Genomic DNA, 26,331 nt, shown 5'->3' with positions numbered 1-26,331 from the left:
ACAGTATGTTCTCAAATAAAATAAAATAAAATTAAAAAAAAAAAGAATGGCTATAATCAAGAACTCTAATAATAACAGATGCTGGAGGGGATGTGGACAGAAAGGGAACCTTACTGCATTGTTGGTGGGAGTGTAAACTTGTTCAACCACTTTGGAAAGTGGTTGAACTCCCCTATGACCCAGCAATCCCACTTTTGGGCATTTACCCAAATGTTCACAAACAAGACCACACTAAAGCTACCAGCACGACTATGTTTATTGCAGCCTTATTTACCATAGTTAAGATATGGAACCAACCTAGATGCCCCTCAGTAGATGAATGGATCAAGAAAATGTAGTATATATATACACAATGGAATTCTATGCCTCCATCAGAAAGAATGACATTGCCCCACTTGTTAGGAAATGGAAAGACTTGGAAAAAATTATATTAAGTGAAGTAAGCCAGGCCCAAAGAAACATAGGTCCCATGGTTTCCCTTATTTGCAATAACTAGTATGAGTCAAGCAGAAAAGGTCAGTTAAGTTGATGTTAGGGAAATGAGCCCTAAGATATGTATTCAAATTTTTTTTTCTTTCATGTGATTGTTTCTAACATATTTATAAGATGATTTCTTTGTTTCTTTGTATGTCCATCCCCCACAGTATAACCCATACTTTCACTGTATTTGATGTTGTTATAATTTGTGGAGGGGAAGGGAAAAAACAAATTTTTTAAATAGGGATACAGGTGGACCCACTGCAACAATGAGATGTACAAGTCGTTATGTCGAAAATGAACTTTACAACTTTGGTGTGGGGGGGAGGGTTGGGTGCGGGGGCGGGGGAAGAATGGAATGGGAAGGGGAAACAAAGGAGGAGGCTATAATGCTTGATAAGAAATGTACTCATTATCTTGCCCATGTAATTGTAACCCCTCTGTACAGTATTTTCACAATAAAAATTCTCTGCTTGTCTTATGTATATCTATATCTATTGTAATTATGCTTGGGAAAAGTCCATATCAGTTATAAAAATGCCTTTTTTAAAATTTAATTTAATTTTGTTGTAAAGATGCTGTACAGAGGGGCTACAGTTACTTGAGTAAGGTAATGAGTACATTTCTTGTCGAACATTATTATCTACTTCTTCACTTTTGTCCCACTATCCCTTCCCCCCATAATTTGTAAAGTTCATTTCCAACATAGTGTCTTGTGAGTACCACTGCTGCATTGGTTCACCCTTTGTCCTTGTCTCAGCATTTTGTTATTCCCCCTTCCTTCCCCAAATCAGATAAATATACAAGACATAGGGCACCAGAATCAAAAACAGTGTCTACTGGGGATAAACCAAAGGGAAAAAGAAAAAAATATATAAAAAGAAAGAACTTGATAGAGTACATTGACAACAACAAGGTCAACAACAAAAAAAGACCTCTTGCTAATCGAAATGATTAACATCATTTTATATGGTCATATGTACATAGCTATTCAAGTATTGTGATTCTCTGCTAGGACTATCCTAGACATATACTAATCATTACAAATGAGAGAAACCATGGAGCCTATGTCTCTTTAGGTTTGGCTTCCTTCATTTCAGATGACTTTTCCAAGTCTTTCAATTTCCTTACGAATTAGGCAATGTCATTCTCTCTGATGAAAGGATAGAATTCCATTGTGCATATATACCACATTTTGTTGATCCATTCATCTGTCGAGGGGCATCTGTGTTGGCTCCATATCTTAGGTATGGTAAATAATGCTGCAATAAACATAGTTGTGCTGGTAGCTTTAGTGTGGCCTTGCTTGTGATCATTTAGATAAATGCCCAGAAGTGGATTGCTGGGTCATAGGGAAGGTCTGTGTTTAGTCTTTTAAGGAACCTCCATACTGCTTTCCAGAGTGGTTGAGTAAGTTTATATTTGCACCAACAGTGTAGTAGCTTCCCTTTTGACCACATCTTGCCCATATTTGTTATTATTTGTTTTCTTGATAATGGCCATTCTAACTGGGATGAGGTGGAATCTCAATGTGGTTTTGATTTGCATTTCTTTTATGGCCAGAGATGTTGAACATTTCTCCATGTGTCTATTGGACATTCTTATTTTCTCTCCAAAGAAGTCTCTTTTTAATTCTTTTTTTTTTGGCCATTTCAGGCCTGGGCGTGGGCACTGTCTCTGAGCTTCTTTTGCTCCAGGCTAGCACTCTACCACTTGAGCCACAGCACCACTTCTGGCTTTTTCTGTTTATGTTGTATTGAGGAATTGAATCCAGGGCTTCATGCATGCTAGGCAAGCACTCTACCACTAAGCCATATCCCCAGCCTCTTTTTAATTCTTTTTTTTTGGGGGGGGGGTCCGGTCATGGGGCCTGAACTGTGGGCCTGGGCACTGTCCCTCAGCTCTTCAGCTCAAGGCTAGTGCTCTTCCACTTGAGCCACAGTGCCATTTCCGGCTTTTTTCTTTTTGCTTATGTGGTGCTGAGGAATCGAACCCAGGGCCTCTGGCATGCAAGGCAAGTGCTCTACCACTGAGCCACCTTCCCAGCTCCCTCTTTTTAATTCTTTAGCCCACCTATTACCTAGGAGTAAACTCAATCAAAGAGGTGAAGGACCTCTATGATGAAAACTTTAAAAACCTAAAAAAGAAAAGTAAAGCAGATTTAAGGAAGTGGAGAAACCTCCCATGCTCCTGAATTGGGAGAATTAACATGGTGAAAATGGCAATACTGCCCAAAGCTACAAATTCAATGCAATACCCATCAATATCCCCACATTCTTTAATGAACTAGAAGAAGCAATCCAAAAACTCATATGGAATAATAAAAGAAATAGCAAAAACAACCCTTAGCTAGAAGAACAGTGCTGGAGGAATAGCAATACCAAACTTCAAACTGTATTATAAAGCTGTAGTTATAAAAACAGCTTGGCTCTGACACAGGAACAGGCCTGACGACCAATGGAATAGAACTGAAGACCAGACATGTTCCCACAGACTTACAGCAATCTTTGATAAGGGAACCAAAATAATCAGATGGAAAAAAAGACAGCCTTTCTAACAGTCAGAATTGGCTATCCACATGTATAAGACTGAAGTTAGATCCTTATATAGCACCCTTCACCAGAATCAAATTCCAAATGGATCAAAGTCCTCAAAGTGAGAACAGAGACCCTGAAAATATTACAGGAAGGGATAGGGGATACACTAGGGCTTTTTGTCTCAGGTGGAAACTTTCTAAATAAAGATCCAGACACACAACCAATCAAAGAAAGGGTGAATAAATGAGATTGCATTAAGCTGCAGAGCTTCTGCATGGCAAAGGAGGTAGCTAGCAAGATAAGTAGAAAGCCCACAGATTGGGAGAAGATCTTCACTATCTGTCCAGCAGACAAGGGCCTCATATAAAAAATATACCTAGATGGACTGGGAAGGTGGCTCAGGGGTAGAGTGCTTGCCTCACATTATGAGGCCTTGGGTTCGATTCCTCAGCACCACATAAGCAGAAAAAGCTGGAAGTGGTGCTATGGTTCAGGTGGTAGAGCGCTAGCTTTGGGCTGAAAAGCTGAGGGACAGCGCCCAGGCCCAGAGTTCAGGCCCCACAACTGAATCTATATCTATATGTATATCTATCTATCTATACATATACATATACATATATATGTATATATATACATACACATACACATATATATACGTATATATATATATACATACCTAGAGCTAAAAAAAATTAAACTCACCAATATCAAATCCTCAAAGAAACAACCACCCCATTAATAAGTGGACTAAAAATGCCTTTTTAAAAAGTCTTTCAGTTGGGTGCTGGTGGCTCACACCTGTAATCTTAGCTACTCAGGAGACTGTGATCTGAGAATCTTAGTTTAATGCCAACCCAGGTATGAAAGTGTGTGAGATTCTTACTTCCATTAACCACCAAAAAGCTGGAAGTTAAGCTGTGGCTCAAGTGCTAGAACTTCAGCCTTGAGTGAAAAGCTAAAGAACAGTGCCTAGGCCCTGAGTTCAAGCCCAGTACCTGCACAGACACATACATGCTCACACTTACAGAGAATCTTTCAAAGGGTCCTGAGGGAAGCACCCTACTACTGGGGCCACCTAGAGTCCTTCTGGGCTGGTCTTGAGCTCACTTCAGGTCCAGTGTCAAATTTCTCCAGTAACTATGTATCTCTGATAACCCCCTCTCTTCCCCAATTTCCTAAAGGAAGAAGTTGGTGTTAGCAATGGGTTTTCTTCTATCTAGAGGCTGAGGATGAGATTTTGCTACCATTTTTCTAGGAGGCATGTAGCATAAATCTATGCTGGCAGTCCCTATCCGCAGAACAGGAAGCCAGAGATCCCCAGTCATGGTGAGCAATGGATAAAGAAGTACGAGCTACGCGAAGGAGAGAAAAATCAATGTTGCAGGAGTATTTTACTCAGGAAAAGAAACTGGAAGAAAATCTGCCTACTCTGGGAAGTGATTTTTTGGAATGTACTGATAAGAAGCCTGGTGCCCTCAGCAGGGAGTACAGTGACCTCCCCACAGAAGCTCTTTTCTGGGGACCTGTGGACACTTTCTATGGCTTCCATGCTGCAAATGTGTGCAGGGTGCTTTCAGACCTTGCTCTGAGAAAATCCTCAATATTCAGCTGCCTAAGACTCAGATGCTCAGATGACTGAGAGCTGCCCCAATCCCTAGCACTAACTTCTCACACACGTGAAGGGGCGTTGAAAAGTCCTGATAGCTCTAAGTCATCCTGAGACTCTCTTAGACAGGGAGGCAAAGGTGGGAAGATGGGAAGGGGATAGCTGCTAGTTATGAGCAGTGGGGCAGATAGACCTGAGGGGGCTAGAGATAGGCAGACCCCTAGTAGTACAATGGCAGGGTAATGACCCCGGAGGAGAGGAGGTTACCCTTCCTGCCGCCTTGCTGTGGGCATTCCAGTAGGCCATGTTGGGCGTGTCTTTGCGACTCTGCAGCTGGGGTTTTGCATTTTTTTTCCTTTCTGATCTCATCACAGGTCCAAAAGCACCTGCTCTGTGGTAACAGTGTGTTTTTACACATCCCACTTATCCAGTAGGGCTGAAAGGGCAGCTTTGGGACAGTGTGCCTGTGGGTCTCAAATGAAAATGGAAGATATAAGAAAAATAGCTCAGAAACATGGAGCTACATGAAAAAAAAAGGAATATATGAAAGTAAAATAAAACATTTTACATTGCTTTTTTTTTGATCGGTCATGGGGCTGAAACTTATGGCCTGGGGCTTTGTCCCTGAGTGCCCTACTACTTTGAGCCACAGCACCACGTTCAGTTTTCTGGGGGTTAACTGATGATGAGTCTCACAGACATTCCTGCCCAGGCTAGCTTTGAACTGTGATCCTCAGATCTCAGCCTCCTGAGTAGGATTACAGGCATGAGCCACTGGTGCCTGGTTACATTCCTTATTCTAAATTGATCAATAACTATTATTGATCTAACAGTTTAAATGATATTAACTATAAAGCATTAAGTGTTTATGCCTAATAGGTACATGAAAGAAATGACAGTGATATTAAAAGGAAAGGGAAAGGAGTTCTTATCACTCTCTTACAAGGTACCCTTACTACCAGAGGAGGACAAGGCCATCTAAAAGTTGTTTTGACTGCTTATAAATGTCATCTGCAAAATCTAGGGGAATCACCAAAATCTTAAAAAAATAGGATGCCTTTCACTAAATTTAAAATTTTATGCCAGTCCACTTATATATCCTAGGCTGGCCTTATCATCTTTCTGTCTGTCTCCTAAGTGCTGTTATGGGCAGTGTCACTACATTGGGCTAAGATTTTAAATTCTAAAAAATTGAGATGCTGAACGAAAGGAGAACGTGGGTTCATATAGGATACTTATTCAAATGATAAAAGGCAAAAAATGAGCAGAAGATAAAGAATCTGGAGTAATAAATTAGAAAAGGTATAAGTGTAGTCAGTATTAATTCAATTAAATCAATAATCACTTTAAATGTGAACAATCCAGTATACAAATTAAAAGACAGATTATCAAAGTGAACAAAAAAAACAAGAAACCTCTATTAAATATAAAGACTTGTGCTTTTAAACATTAACTTAACTATAAAAGGATAAAGATATGCCATATTAAACCTTAAGAAAGCTAAGCTTTAAAATTTTCAGAGCAGACTTCAGAGTACTGAGAATTACTGGGGCTAAAAAAGTCATTAAAATAATGATAATGGGGCCAAGTCACTAAGAAGATTTGGCAATCCTTAATGTGTACATAGTTGAGAAAGCATCAAGTACATGAGTCAAACAAAGGGAACGTTGAGGAGAGTTCCTTTATAAAAACCCTACTATTATAGTGGGTGACTTCAACACTCTCTACCAGTGACTGATACAGCAGCAAGAAAAGCCATCAGGATAGAATCAAATTGAGAGTTTCATCATTCAATAAGATTAAATAGACATTATTGAGTTATTCATCAAATAGCAGCAGAATATTCTTCTCAAGTTCATAGTGAACATTCTCCAAGAAAGACTATATTCTCGGCTGTACAAAATACTTAGCCACATTGAAAAATACAGACATCTTTGGGAGGGGCAAGGGGGGAACACAAGAATGAAGGGACAAAGGGTGAACAAATGCAGCAATAATACTCCGTAGATACTATGTTGAAAATGAATTATACAACTTGTGGGCGGGATGGGAGGGAAAAAACTGGGAAAGAGCAAAGGAAGAAGTGATATTGTACTCTTTACTTGACATATGAAATGTACATTACTTCATAATGCATAATACCTCTGTACATTACTTCATAAGTACATTAAAAAATCTAGAACTGGATGCGGTAGGGCATTCTTGCAATCCAAGCACTCATTTGGCTGAGGCAGGATTGTGAATTTGAGGACAGCAGGCTATATGGGAAGATCTTGTTTCAAAACCAAACCAAACCCAAACAAAAAACAATGTAAAATAAAACAAAAACTTTTGGATATAATGAAAGCAAAACTATTTATAGCATTGGGGGCTGGGAATGTGGCTTAGTGGTAGAGTGCTTGCCTAACATGCTTGAGGCCCTGGGTTTGATTCCTCAGTACCACATATATAGAAGAAGCCGGAAGTGGCTCTGTGTCTCAAGTGGTAGAGTGCTATTCTTGAGCAAAAGAAGCTTAGGGAAAGTGCCTAGGACCTGAGTTTAAGCTCTAGGACTGGCAACAACAACAACAACAAAAGATTTATAGGACTGAATATTTCACCTTTTACTAGAAAAGAAAATCTAAAGACAATAATCTAGACTTTCACTTGAACAAAAAAAGAATAGTGCATTAAAATCAAGGAGAATAAAAATCATAACAAATAGAGTAGTAATCAACAAAACTAGGAACAATCTCAAGGAACTTAGACTCTGGTTCTTTGAAAAGATATATGAATATTTGAAATGATATATGATATACTGTGGATGGACCTTGAAAATATTCAGAGATCATTAAAGCAAAAAGTAGACTGGTGTTTCCTAAGATGAATGTATGGGAGGTGGTCAGTAATAGGGACTGACTAATAATGGGTTTAGGGAATCTTTTTGCTCCTGTTTAAATAGCGAATTATAGAATATGCAAATCATGCCCAAAATTGTTGGAAAAATACCTGATCCTCAAGCCCCTGAAAGCTTCACTTTTAGAAATCAGTAGGGAATGATGTCCAAGAACATATTTTGGCCTCTTTTCAAATTGCAAGAACATGGGGACATTTTAGATGTCCATCACTGGAGCAGTTCATGAGGGCCTCATATGCAACTGTAAAACTCTTGATTCAGACACCCTTCTGAACAGATATTTTGGCTAGACTATTAAGTGGGAGAAGCAAATGACAGAATAGCATGTAGCAAGCCATCTCAACTTCAGAGATAAGAACACTCCTCTAAGGAAGCAGCTGAGGCTGTGTGTACGGAGCACAGGGGCAAGATGGATGCACAGTGGTTGCCTGGCTGGATGTCATTACCTCCTACTGAGTTTAGCTTGCACTGGTTCCAACGCACATACATTACTTTCATTATGAAACACATTATATATTATATATATTTATTCATTATAAAGAAAGCATTAATGTGATTTTCAGTTATCCAACCAGTTGCTGGAACATCTTCTCCTTAGATATATCAAAAGCACCCACACTCTCCAGACAGACAGCTAGCTGGTCCTCTCAAAGCTGCCACAGCCACTATTACTTACTTTGCAAACGGCACTCTCAGTTCCCCATCCGGGCCAGAAGCTTGTAGGTGGAGGCAGGTCTTCTCACCACTGCACCCCTCCCCTACTTTACTACCCAATCCATCAATTTCCCTCCTAACTGAACTTTCTCTTAGATTTACTGCTCTGTCAGTGTCAACACTGTCACCTCACTGGTTCTTCATCTGTTCTTCCTGGATCGAAATAAGACCAACACCTTCTTTAGTCTTTAAGGTCAGCTCTTCCTAACTTCTCCCTGCATCTTCTTCATTGAGGCTGCCAGTCTCCTTGTATAGCAGCATGCTTCTGATACTTGATTGGCTTCTCCAGCCTCCTCTCAGTACATTCCTCCGTCCTGCTGCCTATTATTCTACCTTTCCCAGGACACTACTACCTGCTAACTCTCTCCTGTGGGCTGCCTTTATAAGTTCTTTTCCTTGCGCCTATGCTCCACATATCATTTGGATCTCAGCTCTAGACGCTAGTCTTTAGGGAACTTCCTTGACCTTCCCAACAATGGTAAGGGTCTCATTATTATAAGCTGGAACATTCAAACTGTTAGATTCATTTATACATTCAGTCGACTCATGTCTTTCTATATATATTTTCTAAGCTCAAGAGGAAAAAACCTCATCTTATTTGTTCCTTATGGAACACAACAGGCACAAAACAGTCTTGTTGAATAAGTGAGTATAAAATAGTACATTATTTAAGATGATATAAACAGCATCTCTGGCAAGATGGCTGCTTACCTTGCACTCTGCAAATGCAGTTGACAGGTGTGAAGGAGTTTAGTTCATCCAGCATCACTGGGCCAGGCAGTTCACAGGGGCCAACACCAGAGGCCACACATACAAACAGCTTTTGAGGCAAGAGGATGGTTCGTTCCACACAAATAATCTGACCTGACAACAAAGACCCTTCAAATTATTGAAACACTGAAGAAAATCACAAGTTTTCTTTGCTAGTAAAAATAGTGTTCTTCAGTCTCTGAGAGATGAAGGTCATGTCTGCTCCTAATCCCAAGGATGTGTCTAGCAGTACCCATGCTCTGTAGAATTTTGCCTGAAAGCAGCCAGTGAACTTAGAAAACAATATACATACTACATTCAAATTCAACTTGGTACTGAGTGCCAGTGGCTCATACCTGTAATTCTACTCAGGAGGATGCTGACATCTGAGGCAGTTCAAAGCTAGCCCAGGTAGGGTAGGAAAGTTTATGAGAATCTATCTCCAATTGACCACGAAAAAAGCTGGGAGTGGAGCTGTAGTTCAAGTGGTAGAGCACTAGCCTTAAAGGGACAATACCCAGGCCCTGAGTTAAAGTCCCAGGACCAGCAAACTCTCTCTCTCTCTCTCTCTCTCTCTCTCTCTCTCTCTCTCTCTCTCTCACACACACACACACACACACACACACAAAAGCAGGAATACATTTATTTAATTTTAGGACTTTTAGTTTTACTCCTGCAGAAAAAGGGCTGAATCACTGAAACCTTTTTTTTTTTTTTTTTGGAGACAGGATCTTACTATATAAGCCCAGGCTAGCTTTAAGCTTGTATTTCTTCTGTTTTAGTCTCTTGAATGTTGAGATTAAAAGTGTTCAGCACCACACCTGAATTAAAGCCTATACATCTGTAATGTTCTAGCTTCTGGTTTATTTTAAAAGAGGTCATCCAGGATATGGCTTCAGGTGGCTTCTGTGACAACATAGGGTGCTTCCAACAGAGTCATGGAGTGGTCAGTGATGTCTCCATAGGACCTACCATCACTTTGAGGGTGCTAGCTTTCCCAGGTAGCCATGACAGGATCACTGAAAGCCCAGGACTGGTATGCTCACCATTTAGACCCCAAAGGCAATGTCTGTGCTGAACTGATTTTTTTTTCTTTCTGGTACTGGAATTGAACTCAGCACCATGTGCCCAGCCTTGCTTTTAGCTGGTTAATTAGAGATGGAGTCCACAGGCTTTACTGCCTGGCTGGTTTTGAAACATGATCCTCCAGGTCTCAGCCTTCTGAGTAGGTAAGATGATTGACATTTGGCCAACACCCTCTGGCTTGTGCTGGGCTTTTTGAAGGTGCCACCTGTGCTGAGTAAAATGGAGACATGTGCAAGCAACTGTGCCTTTGTGTGGCACTCCTCATCAGTCATCCCAAATACAGCTGTGGAGGAGAGGCAAGCATACCTTGTTCTCGGAGAGCATCCCTGAAGAGAATGGTGTGAGGTACTGCCATGGTGAGTGCTTCTAGGACTTCAGGGCCCAGCACACATGAGGAGGTCACACAGACTGGCAGGGTTTTAGGGAGGTGGGGTTCACTCTCATCCTTTGTTTGGAGGGTCACATCAGTGACCAGCAACCAAATCTCCCTTTGCTCCAAAAGAAGTAGACTCTTCAGCTACAGTTTGAAAGTAAAGTCTGTCAACTACGCTTACATACAAAGTTAATTTGTAAAAGCAATTATCTTAGAGGATTATTATCCCTAATAATAATACTCTATCAGGGCCAGAGCTAAGGCTCCAATGGTCCTGGAGCTTGAATTCAGGGACTGAGCACTGTTCCTGAGCTTTTTCTTACTCAAGGCTAACACTCTACACTTGAGCCACAGTGCCACTTCTGGCTTTTTCTGTTTATGTGGTGCTGAAGAATCCAACCCAGGGCCTGTGTATGCTAGGCAAGCACTGTACCACTAAGCCAAATTCCCAGCCCAATGGTATTTTGGAGATATTGAACTTTCTACCCAAGTTATTCTTGAGCCCTGATCATGAGTAGCTAAGTTTAAAAATACTTTGAAGCACCAGGTGCTGGGGGCTCGCGCCTATAATCCTAGCTACTCAGGAGGATGACATCTAAGGATTGAAGCCTAGGCAGGTAAGTCCATGAGATTCTTTATCTCCAATTAACCACCAGAAAACTGGAAGTGGCGCTCTGGTTCAAATGGTAGAGCGTTAGCCTTGAGCTGAAGAGCTCAGGGACAGCACCCAGACCCAGAATTCAAGCTCTACAACCAACAACAACAAAAAACTTTAAAGCATACAACAGAATTTTGGTTACTAGGTAGGGCACAGCTGTGCCTTATCTTGCAATGCTTAAAGTGTTTCTTACTAGTACTGAAGCCCACCTTTTGCTGGCAGTGCCCTTTAGCTGGCAGGGCTCTACTTATTCTCTGTCCAGTTAGGCAGAGTCAGTCTGTCATTCTTTCCTTGCTGGTCCCACTTTTGTATAACTGGAATACTGTTTTCTGTCTAATACACATATATTCTCTTTGGGTAACTGCTCACAATGGATCTCATTGGCCCTTAGATTTTTTTTTTTTCTGAGGCCTTGCAACAAAATAGGTGTCATGTATCTGCAACAGCTTTTGTTTGTCCTTAGTCTTTCTTCTTTACTTTTATTATAATCTCTTTCTTTTTTATTTCTTTTTTTTACCTGCATAGCTGTAATGTCTTTTCAAGTTCCATTAAACTAGCATCAAGGGTCAAAACTGAGGATTTAATAGAAATGGGGCCAAAAAGAACCAATAGGCCAGAGCCTGATGGCTTGGCTAGTTGGAGATTCATATTAGTATTGCTAGTGTGGACTCTGTGACCAGGCTGAAAATTCAACATGGCTAATCAACAGGACTGCACAGAGGTGAATTCACAGGCAGGAGCTGTGGGTTGGAGTGGAGGAGGTAATCTTCATGGGTAGAAGGTTGACGACATACAGGAAGTTGGAGTAATACTGAGAAAAATGAAAAATGCTGCTAAAATCTAGAGCAAACTTTTTGGTATGGTCAATGATTTTATATAGAAACATAGAAGTAGATATGGATGTCTATGTACATGAATATACACACATCTCTTTCCTTGCTCTGTCCAATGAGAGGCTCTAAAAGCAATGACATCCTAATAGTTCCTAAGCACACCTAGAATCCAAATCTTGGTTTCTAAAGGGCATTCTTCATTAAAGTTAGCCCTCTCTGTGAAGAGAGAGCTACTTCCAAAGTATAAAAAGCAAAGATGAGTATGACACATATTGTGTCAGAAGTAAGGGAAGACTCAAAAGATGATGGAGGGACTGGGAATGTGGCTTAGTGGTACAGTGCTTGCCTAACATGCATGCAACCCAGGGTTCAATTCCTCAGTACCACATAAACAGAAAAATCTGGAAGTGGTGGTGTGGCTCAAGTGGTAGAGCACTAGCTTGAAGCAAAAAGAAACTCAGGCCGAGTTCAAGCCCCAGGACTGGCAAAAAAAAAAAAAAAAAAAGATGAAAACATGCCCCAAAGACAGCCAGCTAAATTCTAGAAATTTTGAACATTAAAATGAATAGCAGTGTGTAAATACAATCAAAGTATTTCATATACATGTATGAAATAATGAAGCCTTTAAAAAATTGTTTTAAAGAAGGTTAGAAAGGATAAAAAAGAGCATTATATGTACTAAAGTACATTATGTACAGTATGAAAATTCACAATATATATTCACAAATCATATATGCTAACAAGAGAAAAAAGAAAAATGAAAGTAAAAAAATAGTAATAGACTATAACTTAATAAGTGAAAACTGAATCCACTGGTCCATACAGACATGAATATATAAGTGACTACTTAATTAAATCAGGGGGAATGAAAATGTAATTAGGAGTAACTGCAGATTACCATTAATAATGTAAAAGAAATGCTATCATTATTGATTCAGGCGAAAACCATAGTAAATGTTAAAATGACTGAGCAAAAGTTTGATAAGAAACAGGATATTTAGTTTCAAAGCATCTCACCATAAAATGATTATTAATGAATAAGTGTAAATTATATTGTTAACTTTCAAGTGGAAAAGCTTGGAAAATATCATGTTGACTAAGTGAAAAGATATCACAGTTCTGGAAACAGTATTATGAATGTGATATTTCTGAGAAAAGTGAATAATCTAAATTTATCAGATATCAGAAATACCTAAGGGATATTTTTTTTTTCTTTTTCTTTTCTGGGGCTTGAACTTAGGACCTGGGCACTGTCCCTGGGCTTCTTTTGCTCAAGGCTACTACTCTACCACTTGAGTCACAGATCCACTTCTGGCCTTTTCTGTTTACGTGGTACTGAGGAATGGAACCCAAGCCTTCATGCATGCTAAGCAAGCACTCTACCAGCTCCAAGGGACATTCTATTATTTAGTAAGTAGTCCATATTCATAAACAAAGTCAAGGTCATAAAAGTTGAGATGAAATATTCTATTTAAAGAGGATGAAAGAGATATGGCACTGAAATGCACTGCATGGTCCTGTATTGGACCATGACATTAAAAGTGTATTTTTGGAGTAAGCAGCAAAAACATTTATTGGTAGATATCTTAAAAAGGGCAAAGATTTTATTTTTTATATTTTTGGTAGTACTGGGGTTTGAATTTAAGGCCTCATTCCTGCTTGAGCCAAGGCCCTTAGGGCAGAGATTTAAAATGCTGCTTGGAAATAGCCAAGATTTGGCCTATGGTCTCTCGTTCAACTGACTGTTCTGATAAAATCTTGTAATTTCTTTTGAAATTACCGTTGAAATATTTCTACTATTAGGGTATGAACATAGTAACAAGAAAACCTATAAAAAGACACCAAAGCTAGGTGTGGTAATTCATGAAATTCTAGAAGAGGTGGAGGCAAGATGATGAAAGTCTGACGCTACCATGGCTCCATAGAGAGACCATGTCTCAAAAAAACAAAATCAAGCAACCAGTTAGAGGTAGAGGTAAAAAGGTGGGAGGATCACAGTGGAAGGCTCACCTTCCACAAAATAATTAAATAATGAAAGCAAAAAGGGTTAGAGGCATGGCTCAAGAGGTAAAAATACCTACTTAGCCAAGAATTCAAACCCCAGCACTACTAAAAACAACAAAAATCCGAAAAAACCAAATAACCTATCAATGACACATCAATAAGTGATTTAAAGCAGTTCCAAAGTTTTTGTAATTTTTTTTCTTAAAAATGGACTTTTTTATACACAAGTAACAATTTGAAAGCTAACTATGTCATGCAATAGGTGAATGGATAAATAAGCTTTGGTACAGCCAGACAATGGAATACTTATTATTCAGCAATAATAAGAAATGAACTCTTCAGACATAGAAATGGAAATGCCTAGTATGAAAGCCAGTCTTCATGGCACTCTGAAAAATGTGAAACTATTGAAACAATAGTTTAGTTTTTTCCAGCTGTTCAGGAGAGGGAGGTAGGACAGGGAAGAGAGAAATAAGTAGATCACAGAGGATCTTTAGAGTAGGAAAACTATTTTGTATTATGTTAAAATAAAGGAAAAATGTCATACATCTGTGAAAACTCACAGAAAGTACATCACGAGTTAACCCAAACATATAGTTAACTTTAGGATTAACTCTTGATTAAGTTCTGGGTGATTATAATGTGTCAAAATATTCATCAATTGACAACAAATGTACCACTCCAGTGAAGAAGTGTTAATATAGAGCAGGCTATGTATATGTAGGACATAAATGGGAAATCTCTGTACCTTCCTTATGAATTTCTTAGAAACTTTGAACTTTTCTAAAAAGTAAAGTGTATTGTCTTTTTTTTTTTTGTTGGTTGTGGGGCTTGAAAACTCTGGGCCTGAGTGCTGTCCCTCAGCTCTTCAGCTCAAGGCTAGCGCTCTACTACTTGAGCTACAGTGCCACTTCTGGTTTTCTAGTTTTAGGTTTATTGGAGATAAGAGTTTCATGGAATGGGGGAGGGGTGGATTGGGGAGTGTAGTTGTGGAGATGGGAGGGCAGGGATGGTAGGGGAAAAACAGGAGGAGGCAACAATGCCTGATAAGAAATGTACTCATTACCTTGCTCATGTAATTGTAACCCCTCTGTATGGTATTTTTACAATAAAAAACTTATTTTTTTTAAAAAAAGGAGTTTCATGGACTTTCCTGCCTGGGCTGGCTTTGAACCACGATGCTCAGATCTCAGCCTCCCAAGTAACTAGGATTACAGGCATGAGCCACTGGCGCTGGGCTAAGAAGTCTTTACAGCCCTATTTAACTTAAAAAAAGTGTCTGAGCCTGGATGATACAGAAATCTACAATGTTACTGATGGGATGAAATATCAATATTTATGTTAATATAGAGATAATATGTATACTACATGTTATAATTTTATTTGAAAGATATTTCCCACAAAATATGACCAATTAATTTTTGAGAAAAGTGCAAATGTAAGTCAAAGGAGGAATTCCAGTAATAACTGGACATCCACAAGGAAAAACATGAACCTTGGCTTAAACCATGTGTTTTTAACAAAATCTAAGTCAGGATACACTGTTAATTAAAATATAAAATATACAGTTATACATTTTCTAAAAAGAAATGTAAGAGATAAATGTGGGACCTAGGACTAACTAGGCAAACAGATTTGACTTGTCTTAGATTTCACAATAAAATCTTGAAAAAAATTTGGTAAATATGACCACATCAAAATTAAAAACGTCTGCTCTGAAAAAAACAACAACTGAACAATACAATACAAAATAAAAACTTTGTTGAAAGGATGAAAAGATAATTTATAATCCCTAAGAAAATCATATTTGACAAAGCCTTTGTATGTAGAATACATAAAGAACTTTAAAAACTTAACAGTGAATTAAGAAGCAGTCCAGTTAGAAAATGAGTGAAAGAAAAACAGATATTTCACCAACAAGGATAACACAAGGGTAGCAAATAAGCACAGGAAAAAAATGTTCAACATCATTAGTCCTCTAGTCAAATCTCTAGTCTAGAGAATTACAGTAATGGAAAAAGCCAATCTCAAAACAATCTGTTATACGTTTAATTTTGTGCCCCTCACTTCAAAAGAAAGATTTGTTGTGGTCCTAAAGTACCTAAGAATGCAATTTATTTAGCAATAGGGGCTTTGTAGCTTTAACTAAATTAAGAGGAGATAATTAGGGAAGGCTATAATCCAATATCCTGGTATGTCACAAAATGGGAGAAATTTGGACTGATATATACACAGGGAAACAACATGAAAACACACAGGGAGAGAAAGTCATGTGACTGGAGTGATGTATCTATATGCCAGGAAATGCCAAATATTGCCAGGAAACAGTGGAAGCTGTAGGAGGCAGGGAATATCCTCCCTTAGGGTTGTTAGAGGAGCACAACTCTAGATTCTGGGATTTCAGATTGCTTGGCTCTGTAGGGTATGAGAATAAGTGTGTGTGTGTGTGTGTGTGTGTGTGTGTGTGTGTGTGTGTGTGTGTGTGTGTGTGTGTGTGTGTGTGTGTGTGTGTGTGTGTGTGTGTGTGTGTGTGTGTGTACTAGGGATTGAATTCAGAGCCTTGCACATACTAGGCAAGTGTTTTAGCACATGAACAGCCATTTGTGTTTGTATTATGGTTTTGAGTTAGGATTCTATGCTTTTGTCTAGGCTAGTCTTTTTTTTTTGTCAGTTGTAGAGCCTGAACTCTTGGCCTGGGTGCTGTCCCTCAGCTCTTCAGCTCAAGGCTAGCACTCTACCACTTGAGCCATAGTACCATTTCCAACTTTTTCTGCTTATGTGGTACTGAGGATTGAACCCAGGGCTTCATGCATGCAAGGCAAGCACTCTACCACTGAGCCACCTTCCCAGCCCTCTAGGCTAGTTTTGAACTTAAGATCCTTTTGTTTTGCCTCTTGAGTAGTTGAGATACAGTAGCTGGGATTACAGATGTATACTATTATACCCAGCAATGTTGTGTTTAAGTCATATGGCGGGCTGGAGATATAGTTTAGTGTAGAGTGTTTATCGAGCATGTGCCAAATCCTGGGTTCCATTCACACCAATACACACACACACACACACACACACACACACACACACACACAGCACTAAGCACTCATCTAGGTTTTAGAACTAGGTGTATAACTGCATGGTCTTTTAAGTAGATAACAATTATAAAATAACACAACAAAGGAGAGCATAGCAGTAACCAGAGGTAGGAAGAGGGAAGGGTAAGGGTGTGGCTGTAGAAGGGATAAAGGTGAAGTTGAGCAGATTCCATCACAGCAAGTGTGGTGATAGTTATATAAGGCTAGAAACAACAAAATGCACTTGAGCCCATAGACATGTATATACACATATACAACTGTACAGGCAAAGTCTGAATCAGCTTTGTGGACTGTGCTAGTGTGAGTTTCTTTGCTTTGTGTTTTAGGTACTGTGATTGTGAAGTTGGCAAGGGAAAGGTACATGGGGCATTTTGGTATATTCACTGAAATACATACTTTGAATCTGTAATTACTTAAAATCATAAATAATTTTAAGAGCCCTCAATTTTTCTTTTCTTTTTCTTTTTCTTTTTTGTCAGTCGTGGGGCTTGAACTCTGGGCTTGGGTGCTGCCCTTGTGCTCTTCAGCTCTAGGCGAGTGCTCTACCGCTTGAGCCACAGCATCACTTCCAAAGAACCTCTATTTTCTATAACTGAGTTACTAATTTAATGGAAATACAACTGCATCGTTTTTTTTTCTTTTTTGGTTGGTCAAGAGGTTTGAGTTCAGGACCTTGGAGCTGTCACTGAGCTCTTCTGCTCAAGGCTAGTGCTCTACCACTTTGAGCCACAACACCACTGCCCTGCTGCATTAAAAAAAAAATGATTTGGGTTCTGATCATGATTCACAGCCATTCTAAAAGACAGCCCTTACTAAAGAGAGTGCAGGCAACTGCCTGAGGAAGGGCGGAAGGGCTGACCAAGGCCTCAGCTGTTTCATTTCCTCCTGAGGAAGCTGGTTTTCTATACCACAAAAGCACATATAAGAGATAAACAAAGTTTTACTGGATCAAGGAACCTGTTCCATTGGGTTCCCAGTCTTTGACTTGCTCCTGTTTTTGTCTGTTGTGGGGCTTGAACTCTGAGCCTAGGTGCTGTCCCTGAGCTCTTTAGCTCAAGGCTAGTACTCTACCACTTTGAGCCACAGTGCCACTTCCAGTTTTCTGGCAGTTAATTGGAGATGAGTCTCATGGACTTTCCTGCTTGGGCTGACTCTGAACTGCAATCCTTAGATATCAGCCTTCTTCGTAGCAGGATCATCAGTTCTTAGGTACACACATTTCACAGAAAGCCCAGCTTGCTGTTCCTGCATGGTAGGGGCCTATTGCTTGTACAGGAAACAATTAGTGTTCCTTCCCAGTCTCCTTGCTTAGTGGGGTGGAGAACTCAGTTTGTCTTCATTTGTTCTTGTGCTCCCCTGTACTGGTGATTGGACTGAGCATTTGATACTTGTCTTCCCTCCTCTCAACATTTACTCTCAGCTGGAAAGTCTTGTGTAGGAGTATGTGCTACCACAGCCTCTGAAGACAGCATTATACTTTCAGAGTAAATGGTTCCTGCACAGTGAACCTAGTCTAACTGCAAGGCCTGGAGTGTGTTTTGGAATAACAGGAATGTGTCAGATGCTCAGTATGTCTTTACACACTCAGTGTTCTGCAGATTCACACAGGAACACAAACTCAGCCTTCAGTACGTCTCACATTTGCAAAGTAAGAGATAACATCATGTACTCATTCATACAGCATGTACAGCATTCAAGCTGACCTTGTCCTTGTCTTCTGAGCTGAACACAGCTCACAGGGAGCCCAATGAAAGTCTTATGGACTAAGGGGCCAGTAAACTGTGGCCTGAGGCTAATCTGGCCTGTTATCTGCTTATATGTAGCATGCAAGCTAAGTATGATTTATTTGTTAAAAAAAATTTTTTTTGCTGGTCTTGGTCCAGGCATGGTGACTTTTATGCCTGTAATCCTAGCTGCTTAAGAGGCAGATAATGGGGGACAATGGACAAAGCCCAGCTCTGACAAAATGTTAGCAAGAGCTCATCTTAGTTAATATACAAGTGGGCATCTGTCATCAAAGTTATATGGAAGGCATAAATAGGAAGATCTCAGGCTAAGGCCAGCCAGGGCAAAGCTACAAGATCCTACTTGAAAAATATCTAAAGCATAAATGCCTAGGGTGTATGGTTCAAATTTAGAGTGCCTGTCTAGCTAGCATCAGGCTTTGAGATCAAATTCCAGTTTTTGTGGGGGAAAACTAGGCAGTCTCTGGTGTCACCACCTTGTGCCTATGTTGTAAGTCATGCCGAGTACCTAGTTACTCCCAGACCAGTCTTCAGCTTCCTCAATGATCAATTTTCCTGTTTGGCCTGCTGAGCACACACAAGGAATGCAGGGCCCTGTCTGCTTGGGCACAGAATGGAGGCAACTCAGGGGTCTTGCTCTCTCCAGTCCTGGAGCGGATGCACTGGAGCACTTCACTCACCTGTGGACAGGGCTTAACAAACAGAATGTGTTCTGTGCCTCTCACTTGAATAGATTTATGTGTCTAAAAAGGCTCCAAAGTGGTAAACCTGTCCATGTATTCAGATTGCCAAGGTGTTTGTTTTCCACTTCCATGTTTAGCTGACCCAACAGCAAGCTCCTCTTGGCTGCCACTACCTAGAACCACCCAAGGCCTTATAAAGGTCCTAGGGTACCTTCCACTGTAGAAGGCTTTGGTGTTCCCACAAGTAGCTGAACTCGATCCTGCAAATGCCACTTCTACCACTTAGGTTTCAGGTTTTCTTTCCTTTCTGCAACCTACCTAAATGTCAGAAAAACAAACATTATAAGGCCAAGAATGTTTGGGGAGGCATACGGTGACACGTAGACTTTTTTTTACCCTAGTTCTTTGCATAGCAACACATGCCCACAGTGGAACAGCTACACCTTTTCTTTTTCTGGTGCTGGGATAGAACTCAGGCTCCTGCACAAACTAGGTAAGTGCTCTATCACTGAGCTATACCCCAGCTCAGAATGAGTGTACTGCCATTTCAGCATGGGCCAAGTTGACCTGAAGTTTAAAGGCAATTTTCTGTTATGAAGCACAAATAATTCCTAATTATTCTTCTTCATATCCCCTGTGTGTATGTGTGGGTGGAGAGAGAGAGGGGGGAGGGAGAGAGGCAGAGGTGGGGGAGAGGGAGAAGGAAGAAGGGGAGAGAGGGAAAAGAGGAGGAGGGGAAGGGAAGGGAGGGAGAGAGAGAGAGGGAGAGGGAGAGGGAGGCAGAGAAAGAGGAATAGAGAAATTACCTGTGGCCTTTGATAAATCACTCTGGCATAGAAACTGCACCGGGCAACCACATCAGGCATCTGGAAAGGCATTGAGAAAGATTGGTAACATCATACAAACCACACAGGCATGGTCAAAGCACTCAAAGAACTTGTTAGAAACAAAGACATTACCTGGAGAATTTCTTTTAAGTAGTGGAGAACTGGAGGCTGGTAAAGTTTCAAAAGAGAATTATCTTCAATTATGTCAATTTGTCCCATACTGGGAAGAGCTGAGAGGATATAGCAGAAGGCAGGAGGAGGTAGATTAGTTTTTACCTGTTGAAAATGAAGGTAAAGGTAGAACATAAATGTATTGTTGAATATATACTTAACAAATATCTTTTTTAAATCTTTTCTTTCATATATCTATGATTGCTTATTGAAGGAATAGTTACAGATTCTATCCTGTCCCTGATCTAATTAGTGATTTAGAGTTGGTTACATGAATAATTAGAAGGGGATGGGAAAACACCATTGCTGGTTTGGAATGAGGCTTAAATCTAGACTGCTGCAACAACCTGTGAGGATTGTAGTTTAAAAATTCAGAGTAAATTAACCTGAGAAGCAGAGAAGCATGCTGTGCAGCACAGCAGCCAGAGCGTGGACTCTGGAGCTAGAGGATGAGATCACAATCTCAGTGCTAAATTACATTCACGTGTAACCACAGATATAGGAACTAGCTGCAAGGGTTCCTTGCTGCTACTGTAGAGACTAGGAGTCTATAGATTGGGAAAGTATCTGGCTTGCTACTGGTTTACCAAGAAGGAAGGAGAGTCTTGGATAATGGACTTACTTCTTCACAAGGCTGGTCTTGGCTGGGGGTTTTCAGTGGCATCATTGAGGGCCACAGGGTGTCAATCAAACTGAAGAGTCCAGGTGTCCTAGATTAAGAAAACACATTGACTCAAATATTCATCTAAAATATTTCCTATTAAATGTCTGGTCAGTTAGCTGTTGAAATAGTCAAAACAGAAACTAGCCAAGGAGCTACAATTTCAGATGGCCTATACCATCTGTGGGACACGGACACACTGACACAGGTGATAACCCAACTGCAAGATAGGAGATTGCTCATTAAATTATAACGCTCTGTACTATGACATATATCCAGCCACTCAAACAGTTATGTACAAACAATTAAGAAGTGATGACTCATACCTGTAATCCTAGCTCTTGTTAGGTGGGGACATAGCTAGATCTTGTCTCAAAGACCAAAAACACTAACCAAAACCCAAACAAACCAAAACATAAAAAAAATCAAACAAAACCCTACCCTTAATGATACATGGTTGAAAACCAGGCAACAAGTTAATTGCCTCTTTGTATGTATGTATCTAGTGGTTATCTGAGGAGGACACACACACACACACACACACACACACACACACACACACACACACACACACATACACACAAACACACACACAATTGTACAATTATGCTAGGACTTGAACTCAGAGCCTGGACATTGTCCCTCAGCTATTTCACTCAAGGCTGGTGCTTTACCACTTGAGCAACTCACTGTCCAGCTTTTTAGTAGTTAAGTAATGATATAGAATCTTTTAGACTTTCCTGCCTAGGCTGGCTTTAAACCACAATGCTCAGATCTCAGCCTCCTAGGTATCTAGGATTACAGGCATAAACTACTGGCAAATGATGGTTTCTTATATATATATTTTCCAAAACAGAGAGCTTATGTTCAGCAGGGTTATATTCTGATGAAGCCATAATTTGAAAATATTGCATATAAAATATATTAAATCTGAGTGTGTATAACACACATATAAACACATATAATTCTGCTTAATTTATTAAATATCATAGCTCAGCAAAATAGTACACCATGGAATTCTTTTCCATGATCATATTTTTGAAAAGATCAAAATCTGACGCACAGCTTCTGCTGAAATCCATATGGTTTTTAAACTATCATAAACTCACAAAGTCTTAAGTTGAAGCATTGTAAAGCAGGGACCATTTGTATATTACTTATATAGTAAGAAAAACTAACAAACAGACATTCTATGATTCCACTTATATGGTTCTTGCCTAAGATCTGACTTTCTAAGACAGAACTTCAACCTTTAATCCAGCCTGTTGTTAATGGAGGCAGAAGGAAACACTTGGTTCTCTCTGTAGCTTTACCTTTATGTACATTCAGAAAGTCAGTTATTAGACCTTGTGGTTCTCTTTAGTATCTGGCGGTCTGTATTGTTGCAAGGAGAAAAAGATATGATCATAGCAGTGTTTTAGAGTAGGTTGTCAATATATCTGATGTTGTATTATTAGTAATGTTATTATTAGGAACATGAACTTGTATGCAGCTTTTGCTCAAAAGTTTGTCTAGCTTTTTTTTCTTTAGCTATGTAGCCTAGGCTGTCACATAAGAAGAAAACTGTCTAAGAGAACATTAAGGCCATGAACAAAATAGAGTACATGGATGATGTGGTGGACATGGTGTCAGTGCAGACACTGAAAGAGCAGATGAAGTATCAAGGATGACACTGAAAGGTCACAGTCACATTACTATCTTTACCCTGATTCCAAAAACTTCTTTCCCTGGGTCTGCCTCTCTCAGACAAAACAAACGAACAGATAGAACTACAATCAAAGAAAGGCTGGCCTGACAGAACCAATTTGGACCTTCAGAGAAAAGCAACAGCAACAAACGCACTAATCATCAGTCAGGATGCATTTGCTGGAAACTAAAGCCTAGTTTTAGCAAGAGCACTGGCTGTTTTGGTGGGTAAAGGGTGGCTAACATAGCTCAGAGACTCGGATTTTTCCCTCACTGTCTATTTGCTAAGGCTAAAAGTGTGAAATTTCAAATACTTTTCATTCTTCACATAATCTTTTGAACAAATAATGAAAAAAGATATCTTAATTTCCTTAAGAAACAGGATCACTTAGAGCTGTTATAATTTAGATGCCAATAGGCTCTCATTAAATCTTGGACTTTCATAGGTGTTTCTTAGAGATGCACTTTCCTAGGAAGGAAAGAGGATAAAATTAAGAATTACCTCAGGAGAATGCCAACTAGCCAGTAGCTAGAGTCTGGTTCAGCAGAACAGTTGACAGACTGGTGATCATGAATTCATGAGTGCAGAACACTGCTCTCAGGCACACACACTCCTAGGACTAGTAGCCTCTGTAAGGGTGTGGAATAAGGAATCTCTTTCAATACTGTGTTCAAGTATTCCATAAGCCTGTAGTTATTGAAATGTAAGATGCCTCTTCCAAGAACATATTCTCACTTATAAAGATGTACAGAAACCCTTAAAGTGGGATACAATAAAGAGAAGGAAGTACCAGAGCACATGAATCTAACAAAGGCCTCACAGACTTAGGACTCAAGACTGTAACAGAAGATGAATGGATCTAGAAAATGTGGTATACAATGGAATTCTATGCCTCCATCAGAAAGAATGACATAGCCCCATTTGTTAGGAAATGGAAAGACTTGGAAAAAATTATATTAAGTGAAGTAAGCCAGGCCCAAAAAAAAATTGATCCCATGGTTTCCCTTATTTGCAATAACTAGTATAAGACTAGGACAAGCAGAAGAGGTCAAAAGCTATTTACATATGACCTTGTAAGACAATGTTATGTGAAATGAACTCCAAGATAGGGACACAGTGTTTTTTTCTTCCTTGCTATTGTTTTAAACATATTTAAAATGCACTATGTGACTTTTTTTGCTTCTTTTGTATGTTCTTCCCCCATGGTACAACCCGTTTTCACTGTATTTGGTGTCGGTGCCCTGCATCTTGTATGTACATTTTTCTGATTTGGGGAGAAGGGAAAAAACAAGATGCTGGGTTTAGCCATTGTAACACTATGTTGAAAACGAACTTTACAACTTGGGGAGGAGTTGGGAGGAGTTGGGGAGATGGGGAGGGAAGGGATGGTAGGGGATAAACAAAGGAGGAGGTAACAATGCTCGATAGGAAATGTACTCATTAACTTATTCATGTAACTGTAACCCCTCTGTACACTATTTTACAATTAAAAAATTTTTAAAAAGACTGTAACAGAGACAGAAGTCACTAAAAAAATCCTGTCATCTGTCAAGGTTTAGGGGGCATATCCTCAATCCTAACCACTAGGGATCAGCTCTGAGGAACACAGGAAGCAGGAGGCTGTTTAGAGAGGACACTGTTCATCTATAAGGCAGAGGTTCTCAAGTTTCTTTCAACTTTATATCCTCCACTCTCTAGTGCTGATGTCATCCTTATCTGCTGTGTGTCTGCTAGACGAAAGATGGTTCATAGTCCCCAGCACCAAGTATGTGTGGTGAAGCTGGTAGCAGAGGAGCAGCAGGAAGACACAGGATTGACCCCTAGAGCAGCACTAAGTACTAAACAGGCAACATTTTCCCATCAAAATCTGCTTCTTCTAACTATTTACAAACTTCACAGTGATCCAAGATAGTCTGTACACAACTTTCTTTTGGGTGTGGGTAAGAGTGAAATTTAAACTAAGTGACATGAGCAATGTAAGATCAGGCGATAACAAGCAAGCAAACAGCATGGTGACTGACTAAATTTATTCTTGGAGGCTCAGATTTTTTTAACTGACTACATATTTTGGTATAAATTTTCCTTAATATTTGTCATGAATATGTCAATTTCTCTATTGCTGTGGTACTGCACTCCCAACTCTTAGATAGTTTTTTGGAAAATGAAATCATTTGGGCCAGTGGTTCTCAATTGTGGGGCCTGAGGACCCCGGAGGTCATGGAAGGTTTGGGTGGCCTAGAATGCCAGAGACATTTTTCTACTAAAACTTTGTTTTTCTTTCTCACGTTCATTCTTTCATGACTGTACAGTGGAGTCTTCCACTGTACATGATGTATAATTTTACAACAGACTGAACAGAGCACAGATGGTAATCTATTATCTTCTATAAAATCAGACATTAAAGATATATGAAAATGCAAACCTCTGCTACTTTTTAGACAGAATTTTCAAAAATTATTTTTCATAAAAATGTTGTTTATGAGTTGGGTGTGGTGGTTCATGCCTTGTAATCCCAGCACATGGGAGATGGAGACAGGAAGATATAGAGTTTAGTCTAGCTTGAGCTACACAGCAAGATTCTGTTTCAAAAAACAAAACTGAAATGAACTACATAGTTTTAACTTCTAATATGGTTAAGACTGACCAATATAATTCCTATTAAAAAATAAACTCTGTGCCTTCAATACTTTTTTGTAGAGATGCTAGTATTGGGGCTTGAACTCAAGGCTTTTTCCTCAAGACTAACAATCTACTACTTGAGCTACACCTCCACTTCCAGCTTTTTGGAGATGAGTCTCATGGATTTGTCTGTCCAGGGTGGCTTTGAACTACAATCCCTGTATCTCGGCCTACTGGGTAGCTAGGATTACAGGAGCTTGCTACTGGTGCCCAGCTCAATCTACATTTTTTTTTTTTTTTTTTGGCTCAAGGCTCATGCTCTATCACTTGAGCCAAAGCTCCACTTCTGGCTTTTTGGTAGTTACTTGGAAATAAGAGTCATGAACTTTCCTGCCTGGGCTGGCTTTGAACCACATCTCAGATCTCAGCAACCTAAGCAGTCAGGATTACAGATGTGAGCTATTGGTGCCTGGCTCAATACTTTTTTTTTTTTTTTTAAAGAGTATGTAAAGGTTTGGAAGTGTCCTCTAAACCTTGGTATTGTTCAAGACAGTCTCCTTACTCTTTCTTCTCTATGTCCTTCCCTCTTGTGCCTAATGGAGTTTTAAGCTATGCATCTGCATTCATACTGCAGTCTAAGTGCTCAACTGTTACCTATCATTGGGAGACAGGACAGTAGTATTTCTGGCAGATATTTTACTTATTTTTTAAATTTAAATTTTATTGTAAAGGTCATGTACACAGTAAGGTGACAAGTTACATTCATTTTGAACAGTGTTATACTCTCCCTCATTTTATCTCACTGTTTCCCTTCTCAACCCTACTCTCCCATCAAGCGGCAAAGTTCATTTCCAACATAGTGTCTAGTGAGTATTACTCCTGAGTTAGTTTATCCTTTGTCCTACCATTTCTGTG

At 39.7% G+C, this 26,331-nt stretch overlaps 1 protein-coding gene across 3 annotated transcripts in view; it reads right to left on the bottom strand.

Moving 5' to 3' along the window:
* The window catches only part of Spidr (scaffold protein involved in DNA repair), a 319,993-nt gene that overhangs the window by 9,950 nt on the left and 283,712 nt on the right, over positions 1–26,331 (bottom strand). For all 3 annotated transcript variants that reach the window (XM_069990683.1, XM_069990685.1, XM_069990686.1), the window contains 5 exons: positions 21,072–21,159; positions 20,411–20,554; positions 20,258–20,317; positions 10,373–10,583; positions 8,942–9,094 (listed from right to left, as the gene is read on the bottom strand). In XM_069990683.1, the coding sequence (XP_069846784.1) occupies positions 8,942–9,094; positions 10,373–10,583; positions 20,258–20,317; positions 20,411–20,554; positions 21,072–21,159 (656 nt within the window). The remainder of the gene's footprint in view (positions 1–8,941; positions 9,095–10,372; positions 10,584–20,257; positions 20,318–20,410; positions 20,555–21,071; positions 21,160–26,331) is intronic.

The sequence above is a fragment of the Dipodomys merriami genome, unplaced genomic scaffold (genome assembly GCF_024711535.1).
Source record: "Dipodomys merriami isolate MVZ:Mamm:240054 unplaced genomic scaffold, mDipMer1.0.p SCAF_4, whole genome shotgun sequence".
NCBI lineage: Eukaryota > Metazoa > Chordata > Mammalia > Rodentia > Heteromyidae > Dipodomys > Dipodomys merriami.
This window is presented reverse-complemented; position numbering and strand designations above follow the sequence as displayed.